General features: G+C 45.6%; 1 protein-coding gene across 11 annotated transcripts in view; it reads right to left on the bottom strand.

Annotated features, from left to right (window-relative positions):
* Nucleotides 1–1514: 1514 nt before the first annotated feature.
* The window catches only part of LOC138748152 (beta-1,4-mannosyl-glycoprotein 4-beta-N-acetylglucosaminyltransferase-like), a 69427-nt gene continuing 52773 nt past the window's right edge, over nucleotides 1515–18168 (bottom strand). For 10 of the 11 annotated variants that reach the window (XM_069907904.1, XM_069907902.1, XM_069907898.1 and 7 more), the window contains one exon: nucleotides 5866–7918. In XM_069907904.1, the coding sequence (XP_069764005.1) occupies nucleotides 6379–7917 (1539 nt within the window). In that variant the 5' untranslated portion in view covers nucleotide 7918 and the 3' untranslated portion in view covers nucleotides 5866–6378. Of the gene's footprint in view, nucleotides 2126–5865; nucleotides 7919–18168 lie in introns of those variants that run through there. The other variant, XR_011347835.1, reaches the window with a different exon arrangement.

The following is an 18168-nucleotide window of genomic DNA, read 5'->3' on the forward strand; positions in this document are numbered from 1 at the left end:
TACCTCTAGATGGGGAGCTCCAGGGTTTGGCCACGGTTGTCTGGGGGAAGAAAGTTGAGAGTTTGGCAAGTACTGATGAGAACATCATGGGGAGGTGCTACAGTGCATTACAGATTCAGAGTCATGATCAGGAAATTTGTTGAGCTATAAATAAGTTGCGCAAATACAATATTTAAAAATAAATAACTCTCGACAACAATTTTTTTCAAAAGGTTCGCTTCCTGAAAAAAAAATTGGTGATTATGATAGACGACTTCAAGCTGAACACAAAGATATTTTCAGATTTGCTGCATCACGTAGGAAGTTAGTGAAACACTAAATTGACTTTCATTGAATTTAGCCTGTTTAATCGCATAACGATGCCAACACATTACATTAGTTCAATTGACCTAAAAATGTTTTGCCACTGATTTTTGTTTGTACTCAGCATCTGATGCCTCATGTATAACAATAGTTGGCCGGCACTGATGGACTCCAGTTGCCCTGATACCACTTTTCCATGGTCGCAATGTCCTGGTAAAACCTTCACCGTGTTCGTCACTGTCGGCACCACAGCAGGGAAGACACCCAAAGATGAATGCAAGAAATGAATTCTCAATGACACGTTACACTTCATGGTTTTATATGTTTGAGGTAGACAGAAAATCATAAAAAAAATCTTTAAAAAAAAATGATAGGAAATTGTTAAGGCGATTTTTGAGATCAGCAGCTCAAAATTAATAAAATATACCCAAAAGTTACAGGAATCAAAATCTTTGTCTGTGGTTTATTGTCCATTCAGAAATCTGATGAAGTTTTTGTAATGTTGGGTGTTCGTCTTCAGGCTCCTGTACCTCTTTCCTGATGAAAGCAGTGTGAAGACAGCATGGCCTGGGTGGTGGGGGTCCTTAGGGTAGAGGCTGTTTTCTTGAGACACTCTCTCTTGTCAATGTCCTCAATGGGGTGAAGTCTGGTGCTCATGATGGCATTGGCCGAGTTCGCAACTCTGAATCTTTTCTTGTCCTGTGCATTGGCACCTCCGTACCAGACAGTGATGCAACCAGTCAAAATGCTCTCAAAAGTACACCTGTAGAACTTTTCAAGAGTCTTTGGTGACATCCCGAATCTCCTCAAACTCCTCACAAAACATAGCCACTGGTGAACTTTCTTCGTGATTGTATTGGAGGATGACCCCAGGGTAGATCTCCATAGATGTTGACATCCAGGAATTTGAAGTTCTTTAGTACAGGTAGTTCAGTTTATTGTCATGTGGACTGAAGTGCAAGGCAAAGCTTTTGTTTTAGTGTGTGCTCTCCAAGCAGCACAAAAGTGTCACCACACTTTGGCTCCGTCTTGGATTTAAATATATACAGAAGCCGCAAGATTAATTGTTGCAGCAGTCCAATTGCATTTCAAGCATTGGTTGAACACCATTTTATATTCCATCTTGGCAGTCTCCAAGCAGATTGCATCACTATTACAGCTACAATTTCAGGTGACCCCCGCCCCCCTCCCCCCCACTTTCTCTCAGCCCACTACTTTCCATTTCTTCTCTTTCCCCTGAATGTCACTGTAGAGCGCATCGAAAGAACCAAAGACTTGTTGATTCAAACCAAGGCTTTAATTAACTAAAAGACTGGAGCATATCACATGTAGGTCGACCAGTCCAGAATGACCTGGTCTGGCTAGGAGCAACGCTTTAAGACCTGCCAGTAGGCGTGGCTACACCCTCAGCCAATCACAGTCATCCAACACTACACTGGTGATAGAATCTGTACTCTCACAGTCACTTCCTTTCCTCCCGCTCCCAGCTTCCTCCCATCAGAGAGCAGCTTTCTCAGCCCTCTCTTCCTATCACCTCTTTGCTCCTTTCGTTCCTTCTCCCTCCCACTGGCCTTGGCCTGTAAGCCTGTACTCCTCTCTCCTTACCTCCTTATTCAGCCATTGGCCCAATCTTTGCCACACCTGGAGGGGCTCAGGTCTGAACTGTCGACTGCCTCTTGCTTCCTGAGGGTGCTGTGTGCCCTGCTGAGTTCCTCCAGCACTTCTGTCTCTTGTAACATAACAGAGGTTGTTTTCCAGTCTGGAGGCCTGGGACTAGTAGTGTGTCACAGGGTTCGGTGTTGATCCCATTGCTCTTTGTCATCTATGGCATAAATTTGGATGAAAACATACACGGCATGATTAAGTTTGTGGATGACACTAAAGTATCTTGCATTGTAGATAGGCTGAGGAAAGTTAATCTCCCCTCCCTCCATCCTCGCTACATTCTACAGAGGATGTAGCAAGAGCATCCTGTACAACTGCATCGCCACCTGGCTGGAAATTGTACCTCCTCAGACCCCGCAGAGGAGAGTAAAATCAGTGGAAAAGATCATTTCGGGCTCTCTTCCTACCATGAAGGACATTTACAACACTCAATGCAGGCGAAAGGCAAAAAACATTGCGAAGGACTCCACACACCACTCACGTAAACAGTTCTCCCTTCTGCCCTCTGGTAGGAAGTACTGTAGCTCTCAGGTTGTTACGTCCAGATTTGGGCAACAGTTTCTTCCCCCAAGCCATCAGGCTCCTGAATTCCCAGAACATTTGCGGATAGTGGACACTATATACTGTATACGTCTTAATATTTTAATGAGTTTAACTTCTATTTATGTAAATCTGCTCCATGGCCTGGATAAACACTATCTTGTCTTTACCTGGTATGAATGATAAATAAAGGTGACTTGACTTGACTGTGGCCAAAGATTGCAGCATGATTTTATTTTGAATATCTTATTTATGATTTTCAAAACTTAAATTCAAACAATTATCAACATTATCAGTGTCAATGTTAACAATACCAGCATTGACTACAATTTGCAATTGCTGCAGGATCTTGATCGTTTTTGAGCTGGTGGGCAATTTAAAACAGAGAAATGCAAGGGGCTGCAGTTTGGGAGGTCTAATGTGGGTAGGATCTACACAGTGAATGGTAGGGATCGCCTTGAAAGCAACGTTACAGATAGATAGGTGGTGAAAAATACCTTTAGCCTTCATCAGCATTGAGACTAGAAATTGGAGGTCACATTGCAGGTGGTGAGATCCCATTTGGAGCATTGTGTTCAGTTTTGGTCACCATGCTACTGGAAAGAAGTTGTCAGCAGGAGAGGGTGCATTGGAGATTTACGAAGATGTTGCCAGCACTCAGGGGCCTGAGCTACAGGGAGAGATGGAGCAGGCTGGGGCTCTATTCTTTGGAGCGCAGGAGGATGAGGGATGGTCTCAAAGAAATCTTGCCCTGCTACTTTGTATGGCTGTGTGAATGCTGGAGTTAACTTGTTAGACTGCTTGCAGAAGAACCATTCTCACAACACCAGAATTAATGGACAATAAATTAAGCTTTTTAAAAATATTTGCAACACTCTGCCAGGGGAAGGGGTGTTAGATACAATGACCAGCATAAATATATAGACAGGCACATAAATTAGCATGTCACAGAAAGATTTGGACCCATTGCAGAGAATTATTGCAAAATAGTCAGCATGGATGTGGAGCCCATTTCTACATAAAACAACTCGACTCTAGGCCAGCTATTCTCAATGGAAGCCCTATGCCTCCCCACCACCACGCCCACATCCTCCATTTAAGTAAAAGCCCTGTTTTCTTTTAACAACACACAACAAGAACATTTTTTAAAAATTTTTTTAATGTCATTGGTAGAAGTATGGAAGAAACCAAAACTTGACTGCTTCACAGGGAAGGGGGCTCATGAACTTGGAACAGAGTCCTGTGGGTGGTGGGGGCCGGCGCATAGCTGAAAAAAGGTAGAGAAAGGCTGCTCTGGGCTCATATCCTCTAGAATTCAGCCGAATGGGTGTAGATATCTTCACAACTGCTGTAGGGTTCAAGAAGCATGACGAGGGAGGAATTTCCCAAGTAAGACTGAAGTCAACGGCATATCGACCAGTGGTTTTCAACCTTTTTTCCCCCCCACTCACAAACCACCTTAAGTAATCCCTTACTAACCACAGAGAACCCATGGCATTGGATGCATTTGGTGCTCTGTGGTTTGTAAGGGATTACTTAAGGTGGTATACGAGTAGAAAAAAGGTTGAAAATCACTGGAGTAGGCTCAGACTAAGGGGTCTGTGCACGTTCTGAGTGGTGCATCTCTGGAACTCAGTCACTGTCAATTTCCAGATAGTAAGGGAATAAAAGGATATTGGGAAAGAGCAAGAAAATGACAACTTGATGAATAAAGGGGCAGGTTTGAAGGGCTGAATTGCCTCGATGATGGTCAGGCTGACAATTTTACACCTCTTCTCTTTCCATCTAGACTAATCTGTAATAAACGAAACTTGAACAAGCAGTTCGTTACATACAATTGAAATTTAATGTGCAGGGTAAATATTTAAACGCAAACATTATTACCACAGGTACAGTAGCCACCAACCCTTCATACAGTGTTGGCGGGTAGTGGGAAATCCAAGCCCCAGAGCCATTGCTGAACAAGAGAGAGAGAGAGAGTGGAGATAGGAACGACTGGGCAGCCACAGGCTGAGGCTACCCTGGACACAGCTTCGATCAGCAAGGCTAGGGGCTGCCACTGCTGGTTAGATGGTGCCCATTCCCTAATCTCTGGGTCAACGGCCAGCCACGGTCCTGTAGGCACACGGCTGACTGGTTCCAGCCAGCGAGTCAGGCAGCGCCCCGGGAGATATTGGGCTGGTTGTGTCCACATCCCGGGGCAAGCACCTCGACTTCAGGGCAACCTCCTCATTCGCCCCCAAGGTGCTTGACAGGCACCGAGCACAGGATTGCAGCAGCATCTGCCGGCATGGAGACAGAGCCATTGTGCTCAGTGCTGGCTACTCGAGCAGGGTCACCCATGATGGTGGTCAGTCTCATGGACAGTGAAAACAGCAGCAGCAGGGATCCCCAAAAGGAGCAGGTAAGTCATCAGCACCACTTCAAGGGCTGAGTGACAGCAGACAACTTCCAAGCTAGACGACGACGACGTTACACAGATAGATACACAAAGGCAAGTTAAAACCAGTCCAGCGAGAAATGTTTTCAAGTAAATGCCTCAGCAAACAAATTCCAGTGAGATACTCAAGAGTGTGCGGCCAGGATGTGGCACTGATCCCAGATCTGAGGCACCATTGCAAGTTTAATGAACAGTGGACCTGAATGGAGGCCCAGCTCTGCTTAGCCCTCGACCCCAACATCTGCACACTTGCTTGTTTAACTCCAAGCTCTTGTTTGGATCAGTTCTGCCGTGAGGACACTGGCCAGGAGAGACCACTGGTCACCAGTGCTGACTGCCAGCAGTTGCCAGCAGGCCCACTCGATAATTCTGCCCGATCACGATCCTAACCCCCTCCCCTTACACCCACCTCCACCGTTTGACCCTCCAATGGCTCAGACTGCCCTTCAAAACTTCAAGGTCTGGCAGGTCCAAACAGCAAAGCCCAGCCAAGCAAGAGGCTCCAGGCCTCACTCAGCCCAGCCGGGGTATTGATTTTGTTCCCATGGATGCACCGAGGCTCCTCACCGTTGCCAGTTTGTGTCACTTCCCTTGCCAGACATCACTCTACTCAAGGTGGGGTAATAATCTGCACCCCTTCCTCCTCTCCTTATCCCACGCCTCTTCATTCCCCATTATTCCCACTCCACAGGTTCCTTCTCCCACTAGCCACCCCTGCTCTCCTTGCCCCTCAGCTGATACATTCACAGTACCCGATGCAGCAGACCCAACCCCCATCTCCTGCCCTCTCCCTACCCCCATCCCCCAGTCATCCTAACTCCCCAATCCTCCGGTGTCACCTTAACCCCCCCCCCCCAACCCTCTGGTGTCACCCTACTCCCCCATCCTCCGGTGTCTCCCGACCCCTCCCCCCCATCTCTAGGTGTCAACCAACCTCTCCCCTCATCTTCTGGTGTCAACCAAAACCCCCATCCACCGGTGTCACCCCTGCCAATACAGTGCCCCCTCCTGGGCCGAATAAGCTAACACAAACTCAGTTGCACTTCAACACTACAGACAGTCTGGTGACACCACTCCTACCCCCCCCCCCACCCATTACTGCACTCTTGCAGCAGCAAACTCTGGCCTCCACCCTGATCGCTGACCAGTGCCTCCACGTGGCTCAGACACACTATCGGATGAGGAAACGGGCTTGGGAACATAGGGTTTTAAAATCTCCCAGTGGAATCAGAAACAAAAGCAGCTCGGCCTGAGCCAAGAATGTGAAGTGGTCAATATGGTTGAGAAAGTGCGGGTGCAATATGGCCTCAGTGGGAGCAGAGCACGGAGAGGTTTTCAAAGCCCACAGGTCCCATTGGCGGTGAGACGCCAGACAGTAGATGAAGCACGGTCACCCTGACCTTCCAGTGTTGCCCTTGTGGACAGGGCCCCTATGTGATCTTCCCACTCTGATTGTACCCATCGTCAGCTTGCCCCAGACCCAGACCCCAGCCCTCCTGTCGGTAAGGGTTCTCCAGCAAGTACTTGTATTTATTGACGTTCTGCAGCAGGAACTTGGGGGCGTACATGTGCTCCTTGGGATCTGCCGGTGGATACTCCTGCTCAGTGCCGTCAAACCAGCCCCCAGTCTGGATCAATTCCCGAATGTAGTTCAGATCCCGTTTCTCTTGATAGTTGCCCCAACGGGGAAAATCTCCATTCTGAGCAGACAGCAGCTTGTAGCGAATGCCCTCAGGCTTGAAACACCAGGAGCAGTGCCAGCCAGCAAAGTGAAGTGGGCTCCCCAACGACCAAGGCACCAGGATGTGCCCTGTGCTGTTCTCATACTGACGAAAGTTTGGCATCAGGTAGTACTCTCTCCGCCGCAACTTAATGCCATCCCCATTGTACACCACGAAGAGCATGGCCACTGTGCAGCCCGACACCACCTCCAGGCTCCCCGGCTGCTTCCAGAAGAAGCCGTAGAGTGACTTACGGAGGTGGAAAGCGAAAGGCTCAGTCCAGCCATCAAACAGTTTGAGGAAGAGCACCCCGTCACGAGCCGGAATCTCATCAGCGTCGTTGATGAGGAAGATGTCGTCATCACGCAGGTTGACGATGCGACTCATGCCGTTCTGGGTGAGGAAGGTCCGCAGGTAGTCGTCGGCGATCCAGCCGTCCTGCCTCCCTCCACTGGGGAAATGGTCGAGGAACACGTACAAGATCTTGGGGGTGATGTAGCTGTAAGTCCCGTTCAGGAGCATCTCGATGAACTTCAGAGGTTTGGGGTCCCCGAAGGCGGTGAAGTTAGATTCGCAGATGATAAAGACGTCAACCACGCTGCCCAGCTCATGAAACCGGACGTCCAGCAGGTCAAACTCGTGGTTGATGTTGATAGCATTGATGACCCTGCGTGGCATTGCCCGGGGACTCAGGCGCTCCTTTGTTGGCAGGTTGGAATACTGGACCATGGTGGGAACTCCGCAGTAGGGCCCATGCCAGCCTGAGAGGCAAGGGCATCCAACCCACCTGCGCCTTGTCCTCCCACTAATTCCCAGGCCTGCAGACTTGTGAGTCAGGGGCTTTTCTACGGAACTGTGTGCCCAGGCTGCTGCTCCTTCCATGGACCCTGCCACCCTGTTCTCAGTTTTGGTTCCTTGTTTAAAGCAAATGGCTCCAGCCTTGGTCCGGATGAAATACTCAGTCTCGTCGTCATTCAGCTGAAATTGGGCTCGGTGCAAGTGTGGCCAGCCCCCCTGGTGGGGACCCAGTGATGTTGGCAGCCCGAGGATGGCACTGGCACCCTCTGCCTCATTTTGCTTCCAAAAGAGGTGAGAGTCGACAAAGAGGGACCTGAGGGAGGGGCTGAAGGCGGAGAGCTCACGGGAGAAGGTGATGTATGATAAGGCCTTGAGGAAGTGCAGGAAGGAGATCAGGCAGAGTCCTGCCATGCATAACATCAGAACCACACGGTGACGCCGCATCTTCATCCTAGAGAGAAGCAGAAGACGACCATTAAATACATTTTGTGAACCTGCACCTTCTTGAGGAAATGCACGTTGGCTGGACAAAAGGTTCAGAATACTGCGCACAGCAAATGCAAATACCTGCAAAACAAGGCCAATTACAATTGGAAAAATCAAAGAAAACGAAAATTAACACAGCAGATAAAGAGAGTGCAAGGGAAAAGTTTGGTTGGTAATGCAAATAGAAATAGAGAAATATTCTAAAGGATAGAACATTGAGTGGGACAGAAATAAGTTGCAAATGGATGCTGAGGATAGTGTGAAGATACGCTGCATTGGTCTTCAGCAGGGAAGTGACCATTTCTAAGGTAGTCATGGAGGTGGAAGTAAAACAAAGAAGTCTGCAGACACCATGGTTGAAGTAAACACACAATGCTGGAGAAACTCAGCAGGTCAAACAGTGAACTTTACATAGCAAAGATACACAACCAATGTTTTGGGCTTGTGCCCTTCATCAAGGTATGACAAAATGTAGACAGGTGCCTGAATAAAACCAATATTCAGATTCAAAATCAATGAATATTCTGGCACCTGCCTGTTTTTTGCTCATACCTTGCGGAGGGGCTTTGGGCCTGAAACATGGGTTAGATATCTTTGCCTTTTATGAGTGCTGCGTGACCTGCTGAGTTCCTCCTACATGTTTGTGTATTTTGCTAACTGGTATTCACTTTGTTTGAATTAAGTCTGAATGCTGATGCCAGGCGATCCACACTGACAGTCCTATCTTTGATTACCAAAGTGAAGCACTTTGAATGGGGAATGTTGGAGAGATAAATTCTCTGCATTTGAATATGTGGTCATCAGTGCAGATGGGAAAACAAAAAGAGAACAAAAACGGGTGTGAGAGAAAATTATACATTACATATAGGTCTTTGAATGTTGGAAGGATAAATACAGTTAGATTCTGCAGATAGAGCTTAACAGTACAAAAGCAAAGAACCTCTTTTTTTTTAGTGAGAACAGAATACAGAAGATGAAAGAGAAATAGAATTAATACTTCAGATCAAAAGATTCTGTTAGAACCAAGGAAAGAAAACAGAAAAGTTGTAGGGAGGATGGAGGAGCTGATAGGACAAAGGAAACATATCTGATAGGGATAAGCTGTAAATGAGGTCACTGGGTTAATGGGGACAGTTACGAAGAGTAAAAACACACCAAAATACTGGAGGAATGCAGTCGGTCTTTTAGCTGAAAGACTGGCTGAGCTCCTCCAGCATTTCAATGCGTTTTCATTACAATCACAGTATCTGCAAACTTTCATGTTTCAGTTATGAAGAGATCCTGCTCTTTTATATTTTTTATTTTTATTTTTTTAAATTTTTTATTTTTCACACCATAAATCACAATAGTCATGATATACACTTTTTCTTTTTCACACATTTACAGTGACTTTTTCTCCCCCCCCCCCTCCTCCCAAGCCACCCCCCCACCCCCCCCTCTCATCCATTTTAGGTATACAATCTAGGTTGCATTAAGCCAGTCAGACAATGTTGTCATTCAACAAAGATACACCAGAAATTCTACTGAGTCCATTCTTTTCTTTCCTTCTCCTTCCATCAACTTAGGTAATGTTTGTCCCCGGTAGGTTTTCCTGCTCTTTTGATGTGGAGATGCTTAACCCCAGATGCTGGAATCTGGAGAAAAACAAAGGTGCTGGAAGAACAGAGTGGTTCGAGCAGCATGAGCAGGACAAAGGGATGGTTGATTACTGGCCACAATTATGTCAACCTTCTGGAAGAGACTGTCAAGAGTGCCCTGGCCAGCTCCATCACAGTGTTGCTGCAAAAAAATGGATCGGAGGTCAAGCCACAGAACTATAACGTACCATTATAACGTGATGGTACTGGGATCGTTGTCTGAAATCATTGGGGATACCTTTCATCTGGCACATGGTATCTTTCACTAATCCCACTGCCTTGCTCTCTCCCCACTGCCCCATGTTGGTCCCCACACTGATCCCATTGCCCTGCTCTCTACCTACAGCCCTGTGTCGGTCCCCAAATTGATCCCTACTTACAAATAAAAAGTTTATAGGTACACTACAGTATCCCATATAGCTTTGCTGAGTATATAATATGGTGTCCACACAACATCCACATCTCATAGCTCCTAATTTCACAGAACGTATTGTGGACATTAAGTGGAGCATACCTCTATGTGAATACTTGTCCTGCATATGTATTATTTGTCTGTATGTAAAAACATAATGCTGGAGAAACTCAGCAGGTCAAATGGTGTATTTTATATGGCAAAGATAAAGATACATAACCAACATTTTGGGCTTGAGCCCTTTATCAAACTATTCCTGTTAGTGTGTTATGTCTGGTTGATAGGAGAACACAGTTTTGTCAGGTCACATTTATGTAGATGACAAATTTCACTCAACTTGAACCTGTATCAGAAATGAAAGAACAGAGGGAAGATGGAAAGATGTAGATTCTTTAGAGAGAAAGCAGAGATTTATAGGAATGTTGCCTGGATTGGAAAACATGCCATATGAAGCAAGGTTGACAGAGCTATGACTTTTCCCTATGAAGTGACCCAGGATGAGAGGCAAATTAATAGAGGTGGAGAAGATTAAGAGAGGCATAAATAAGGTGGGCAGCTGGGGCAACAATAGCAAATACCAGAGAACATCTGTTTAAGGTGAATGAAGGAAAGTTTAGGGAGATGTCAAAGAACCATAGAAAACTACAACACAGAAAATAGGCCATTCGGTCCTTCTAGTCTGTGCCGAACAATCATTCTGCTAGTCTCAGTGGCCTGTGCCCATTCCATAACCCTCCAGACCTCTCCCATCCATGCATCTATCCAATTTATTCTTAAAACTCAAGATCAAGCCTGCATTTACCACGTCAGATGGCGGCTCATTCCAGACTCCCACCACTCTCTGAGGAAAGAAGCTCCCCCTAATCCTTTCTCCTTTCGACCTAAAGCCATGACCTCTTATATTTATTTCTCCTAATCTAAGTGGAAATAACGCATTTACTGTCTATCCCGCTTATAATTTTATAAACCTCTATCAAATCTTGCCTCATTCTTATACGCTCCAAGGAATAAAGTCCTAACCTGTTTAATTTTTCCCTGCAACTCCTGAAGACCCAGCAACATCCTAGTAAATCTTCGCTGCACTCTTTCAATCTTATTGATATCCTTCCTGTAATTTGGTGACTAGAACTGCACACAATACTCCAAATTTGGCCTCACCAATGTCTCATACAACCTCATCATAACATTCCAACTCCTGTACTCAATACCTTAATTTATGAAGGCTAAGATGCCAAAAGCATTCTTTACAACCCTGTCTACCTGCGATGCCACTTTCAAGGAATTATGTATCTGTATTTCCAGGTCCCTTTGTTCCTCCACACTCTTCAGTGCCCGACCATTTACTGTACATGTCCTACCTTGGTTTGTCATCTTAAAAGTTTATACTAACTTTAAAATATTTTTCTTTTTAAAAAACACTTTTCTAAATAGGTTTTTTTAAAAACTAATCCCACAGGAGTTGAGGTTGTATGACATCCCCCCTCTACCTTGGTTTGTCCTTTCAAAATGCAACTCCTCACATTTGTCTGCATTAAATTCCATCTGCCATTTTCTGGCCCATTTTTCCAGTTGGTCCAGATTCCTTCTGCAAGCTTTGAAAGCCTTCCTCGCTGTCCACCAAGCCTCCAATCTTAGTGTCATCAGCAAGCTTGCTGATCCAATTTCCCACAATCATCCGGATCATTGATATAGACAACAAACAACAATGGTCCCAGCACCGATCCCTGAGGTACAGCACTAACCACATGTCTCCAGTCTGATTCCAGGGAATAAAAGATCAAAATGATATTGGTAAGGAGCTGGAACCTCTTTTACCACATGAGGAAGAGAATTAATTGCAATGGTAATACTGAGGATATAGACAACAAACAACAATGGTCCCAGAGGTAAGAGTTAAGTTTAAAAAAAATGCTGGATACCTGGGGATGGTGGTGCAGACATTTAAAAGTCTCTTAGATAGGCACATGGATGTAAAAAAAAGGTTATGGGTGTGAGAATGGGAAGGATTAGATTGTTATAGAGTAGATTATATAGTTCAACACATTGTAGGCTGAAGGGGCTGTACTGTATTATTCTATATCCAGTATATAGAAGTGACCAGTAGTAAATTAAATTTTAAATTCCTACATACAGAGGGTAACAGGCCCTTCCGGTCCAAGAGCCTGAGCCAGAATTTGGAGCTTCTTTCCTCAGAGAGTGGTGGGAGACTAGAATGAGCTGCCATCTGATGTGGTAAATGCAGGCTTGATCTTGAGTTTAAGAATAAATTGGATAGATGCATGGATGGGAGAGGTCTGGAGGGTTATGGAATGGGCACAGGCCACTGAGACTAGCAGAATGATCGTTCGGCACAGACTAGAAGGACCAAATGGCCTATTTTCTGTGCTGTAGTGTTCTATGGTTCTTTGACATCTCCCTAAACTTTCCTCCACTCATCTTAAACAGATGTTCTCTGGTATTTGCTATTGTTGCCCCAGCTGCCCACCTTATTTATGCCTCTCTTAATCTTCTCCACCTCTATTAATTTGCCTCTCATCCTGGATCACTTCATAGGGAAAAGCCATAGCTCTTACAAAAGTTGGGACCAAATGAGGAAGCCAACCAGGTGGGAGGTGGCGGGGGGAGGGGGTAAGAGAAGAGTGTATTAAGATAGTGTACAGTAGGTGACAGATGGAACTAAATGAGGGAGTGACAACAGGCAGATAGAACCAGTGGGGGGAGTGTGACAAATCTAAATAACGAGTGGCAGAGGGAGAGGGATAGAAAAAGTGAACAAAGGAAAAGACCCTGGTTGGGACTGGTGCTAGTGGGATACCCAAAATTAGAAAGATTATACCATTGAGCTGTCACCTAGCCAAGCAGAATACAAGGTGCCATTCTTTTTGGTTTGTAATTGGCAATGGAGAAGGCAGAAGACAGGCAGGTCAGTGTGGGAAAGAAAGTTGAAAGCTGAGGGTGGCCATTACAGTTAAAATGCAGGTACTTTGCAGAATGATAGCCACGCTTAGTCTTGCCAATATAGGCATATTTTGAACAGATGACCCCACTTACATCAAATCCCCAGGGCAGCCCAGGCCTTGCCCTGTCGGAGATAGTCCATTGTCTTATCTGTACATCACCTCCCTCATCACCATGCCAGTCCTTCGGAAGGGTTGACTTCCATTACTTTGCAATAGATTATGCGTGGCTGCAGGCTGGTTCCTGATTTTATGCGTATACTTCAGTCTTCCAGCATCTGCAGGCTTTACTTACTATCTTAATCAGCTAATTGTACAGAAGGCGGAAAATGCCAGCCATACCAGGGTTCCACAATACATAGGCAGAAGTAGGCCATCCAACCCATTGAGACTGCCCTGCCATTCAATGAGATCTTGATTGATTTGATGAAAGGCTCATCTTCATTGACCTGCCTTTTCCCCATATCCCTTAATTTCCCAACTATGTAAAAATCAATCTAACCTTGTCTTAAGTATATTTATTGAGGTCACCTCCGCTGCTTCAATGGGCAGCAAATTCTATAGAAAAGCAGTTCCTCCTCATCTCTGTCCTAAATCTACTACCCTGAATCTTGAGGCTAAGCTCCATAGTTCTCATCTCCCCCACCAATGGAAACAACTTGCCTACCTTTATCTTATCTATGCTTTTCATAATTTTATGTTTCTAAAAAATTCCCACTCATTCTAAGTACAGTCCCAGATGACTAACCCCAACCCCCCCATCCCTAGAATCAACCTAGTGAACCTCCTCCGCATTGCTTCCAAAGCCAGTACATCATCTTCAAATAAGTAGACCAGAACTGTATACAGCGCTCCAGATACAGCCTCACCAGTACCTTGTACAGTTGCAGTATAACCTCTTCTCCTAAACCATATCCCCTTGCTCTTGGTTCCCCTATTCTGGGAAATTCATCCAATCTAGTTCTCTCATGGTGGTGGAGGGAATTGAAAGAATGGTGAAGGAGGTGCTATTTACACAGACACTTTGAGCTGGATAGTATTGAACATCTAGTGTTTTTTACAGCTGCACTTAATCCAGACAAGTGTCACTGAACCTCTGAGTCTATCTTGTAGCTCGTGAAAAGACTTCAAAAACTTGATGGTGCTTCACCAAATTTTGGGTCTGTTCATAACCACAGTGTTTACATTGACAAAGAATTAATCTGAATCAGCAATGTTAATCCAAAATAGATTGGTGGTGAGAGATGTAAACAAATGCCGCAAAAGATCAGCAGGGGGTGAGATGTTGTCTAGTTAGAGCTCTCTGAACCCTTCTCCATTAACAATGGCGTGAAGCAAGGCTGCGTTCTCGCACCAACCCTCTTTACTATCTTCTTCAGCATGATGCTGAAACAAGCCATGAAAGACCTCAACAATGAAGACGCTGTTTACATCCGGTACCGCACGGATGGCAGTCTCTTTAATCTGAGGCGCCTGCAAGCTCACACCAAGACACAAGAGCAACTTGTCCGTGAATTACTCTTTGCAGACGATGCCGCTTTAGTTGCCCATTCAGAGCCAGCTCTTCAGCGCTTGACGTCCTGTTTTGCGGAAACTGCCAAAATGTTTGGCCTGGAAGTCAGCCTGAAGAAAACTGAGGTCCTCCATCAGCCAGCTCCCCACCATGACTACCAGCCCCCCCACATCTCCATCGGGCACACAAAACTCAAAACGGTCAACCAGTTTACCTATCTCGGCTGCACCATTTCATCAGATGCAAGGATCGACAACGAGATAGACAACAGACTCGCCAAGGCAAATAGCGCCTTTGGAAGACTACACAAAAGAGTCTGGAAAAACAACCAACTGAAAAACCTCACAAAGATTAGCGTATAGAGAGCCGTTGTCATACCCACACTCCTGTTCGGCTCCGAATCATGGGTCCTCTACCGGCATCACCTATGGCTCCTAGAACGCTTCCACCAGCGTTGTCTCCGCTCCATCCTCAACATTCATTGGAGCGACTTCATCCCTAACATCGAAGTACTCGAGATGGCAGAGGCCGACAGCATCGAATCCATGCTGCTGAAGATCCAACTGCGCTGGGTAGGTCACGTCTCCAGAATGGAGGACCATCGCCTTCCCAAGATCGTGTTATATGGCGAGCTCTTCACTGGCCACCGTGACAGAGGTGCACCAAAGAAGAGGTACAAGGACTGCCTAAAGAAATCTCTTGGTGCCTGCCACATTGACCATCGCCTCAAACCGTGCATCTTGGCGCCTCACAGTTCGGTGGGCAGCAACCTCCTTTGAAGAAGACCGCAGAGCCCACCTCACTGACAAAAGACAAAGGAGGAAAAACCCAACACCCAACCCCAACCAATCAATTTTCACTTGCAACCGCTGTCCCGCATCGGACTTGTCAGCCACAAACGAGCCTGCAGCTGATGTGGACATTACCCCTCCATAAATCTTCGTCCGCGAAGCCAAGCCAAAGAGAAAAGAGAAGAGAGACAGTTGTTGGTTTCCTATATGGTGAATATTTTCACCCCAAGGCTGATAGCTGCTCTGATCTTGCAGCTGATAATAAGTTTATCTGTACAGATGCCCCAAAGCTCTTACGCTCTGCAGCGTAATAGGCACCTGCTTAAAAACAAATCATGAACTAATTGAATAAAATTAAATCTACAGACTCCAGCCATTTTTAATCTTTCATAATTTTTACTCCAGACTGGGTCCATGGATAAACTACAGTATGAACACTGATACAAACCAGCTGGTGGTTGGGTATAAAACCAGACCCAGAAAATGGGAACACGGAGTAAATGCGCATGTTGATAATCCCTGAAAACTAGGAAACGAAATGAGTCTAATATGCTGTCAAATACTGCATTTTATAAGTGACACCAGACGCCAACGCTGTCCTGCCTCTTTTGCTCCTGGAATGCCAGCTTGTTGTGTAAAAAGACACATTGACCTGGCATTATGCCGGCTTTGTTCAATTCAGTGTAAGCGACCAATGCTGGGTCTTCCTAATGGCAATATTGTAAAATCTCTCCAACTGCATGACTGTGGTTAGAGCCTAATTGTTCATAATTTGCCCTGCAAGTCAGATGATTGATAACAATGAGGAAATGCAGCTGCAGCCATCAGAAGTTTATTCCTCAGTGCTACAGAAGTGAATGGTGGATAATGCAATCTGCACCACATTTTTAAATTCAAGATAAAATTTATCCATAACATGGTTATATCAATGCAGTCTTTTGATATTCACCATTGCTAGGCATGTGCCCCCACCCCAGGGTTATTCCCATGTGTTGCTTGAGGGGCTTCCCCATTAATCTCAGCACCTCAATGCCCAGTGATAGGACTCTAGATTGTGGTCCTTCTCCACATCAACCTCATGTTGGCTGCACCAAGCCTCAGTGAATCCCTTAGCTACAGCCTGGAATGTGCCAATCAGTAGCATACACTCACCGACATCTCTGTGTGCCTAAAGACCAACAGGTTTCGGGCAGACCACAGGGAGCCTTCCAGCAGCTCTGGGTGTCTGTCTCTGTGCGCGCCCCTGGCAACAACCAGTAGATCAGAGAGTCCTCTATCAAACTGCTGCTGGGGCTGAACTGTGACAAGGACCCTTATATCCTTCTCTGTACACTCTTAGTAAGTCCATAGTCTGCAAAGTGAAGGGTGTCCATCTTCACCCCATCACTGTCACGTGTTGGGGATGATATTCCATCGGCATAGGATGGATCTCACTGGAAGGGCTCCTCTCACTGCCAGCCAGGCCAAGTCCTGGTGCTCATTTGTGTGCACTGGTGAGGAAGATGATCTGGACCAGTGTTCTCACCCCTTTTCCTTCCACTCATATACCACTTTAAGTAATCCCTATGATTAGTGAGGGATTGCTTAAGGTGGCATGCCACAAAATTCATGAACAGCGGCTACCCCAAACCATCTGACTCAATAACAAATTCAACCAAAGACTCTTACTTTTGCAGTTTATTGGTTTTTTTTCCTCTTTCTGCATTGCACAGTTTGTATACATTTCCTTATTTATTTACATGTGTATGATGAGTCAGTTTTTTTTTTGCACTACCAGTAAGTGTAATTCTGCCTGGCTTGCAGGGTTGTATGTGATGTCATGTATGTTCTCTGACAATAAATCTGAAATCTAATGTAGCTCCGTTGAGCTGACTGGGAAATTGTGCAGCAATGGGGCAGGCCTATCCTTCGCAACACCTGGAACAGGTAGAATATCAACACTTCACAGCACTTTGTGTCCTCATGTTTCCACACATAGCCTGATGTAACCACACACGAAGGTGGTCATCAGGATAAGGGTCACATGATAAAATATTGCTGACTGGTCCAGGTGAAACAATCAACTCAGAATATGTACATTATTAGAAACCTATCCATATTTCTCCTATGATAAGGGTAGCCTCTTACTGTACAGCTAAGAGTCAATCATGTTTGTGGTAACCTAAACTTGGTAGAGATCATTGCTTTTTTTGGAGGATGGAGAAAGGAACATTAATATTATAGGTCAAATTTTCAAATCTGGAATATAATTTTAAATTACAACAACAAATTTGAATTCAAGACCCCCCTCCACTATGTTCCCGCATTAGCCTCAGAATGCACAAATCAGGGACTTCGTGCAAGGAGAGGCTGAAGGGACCCAGTGAATCAGGCAGTCTCCATGGAGAGCAAAGGCCAATCAACATTTTGGGTCAAAACTCCATCTATTCTCCCCCCCCCCCCCCCCCACCCCACCCCACAACATGACAAAAGGCACTGGCCCAAAATGGTGACTGGACATTATTCTCCATGGATGCTGCCCAACTCGCTGCTTCTTTGTTCACTCAAGATTCTAGCATTTGCAGCCTCTGAGTTTCTCTGAATTGTGTCATTCTTGATCCCGACGGGTTACCTGAGCTGACTCTGTTGAGTGATAAACAAACCTAACTTTTAGCACTCAGTCCAGCCATCAACCAGTTACTGAGCTTACTGACATTTAAGGGGTCAATAGGAACCCAGCAAACTAGCAGGCAATGAATATCTAACTCTCTGAGAAGAAGCTTTCATTTTCATGAAAAACAACATGGCCATTGTTCCTTCACAGCCGCCAATGACAATTGGCTTCCCAATCAAACTCAGAGCCTTCACATACACAATGCCTTCTTTCACATTCTCCCTCTCACCATGCTTGAGTTACACTATTCAC

The sequence above is a fragment of the Narcine bancroftii genome, chromosome 13 (assembly GCF_036971445.1).
Source record: "Narcine bancroftii isolate sNarBan1 chromosome 13, sNarBan1.hap1, whole genome shotgun sequence".
NCBI classification, from domain to species: Eukaryota; Metazoa; Chordata; class Chondrichthyes; order Torpediniformes; family Narcinidae; genus Narcine; species Narcine bancroftii.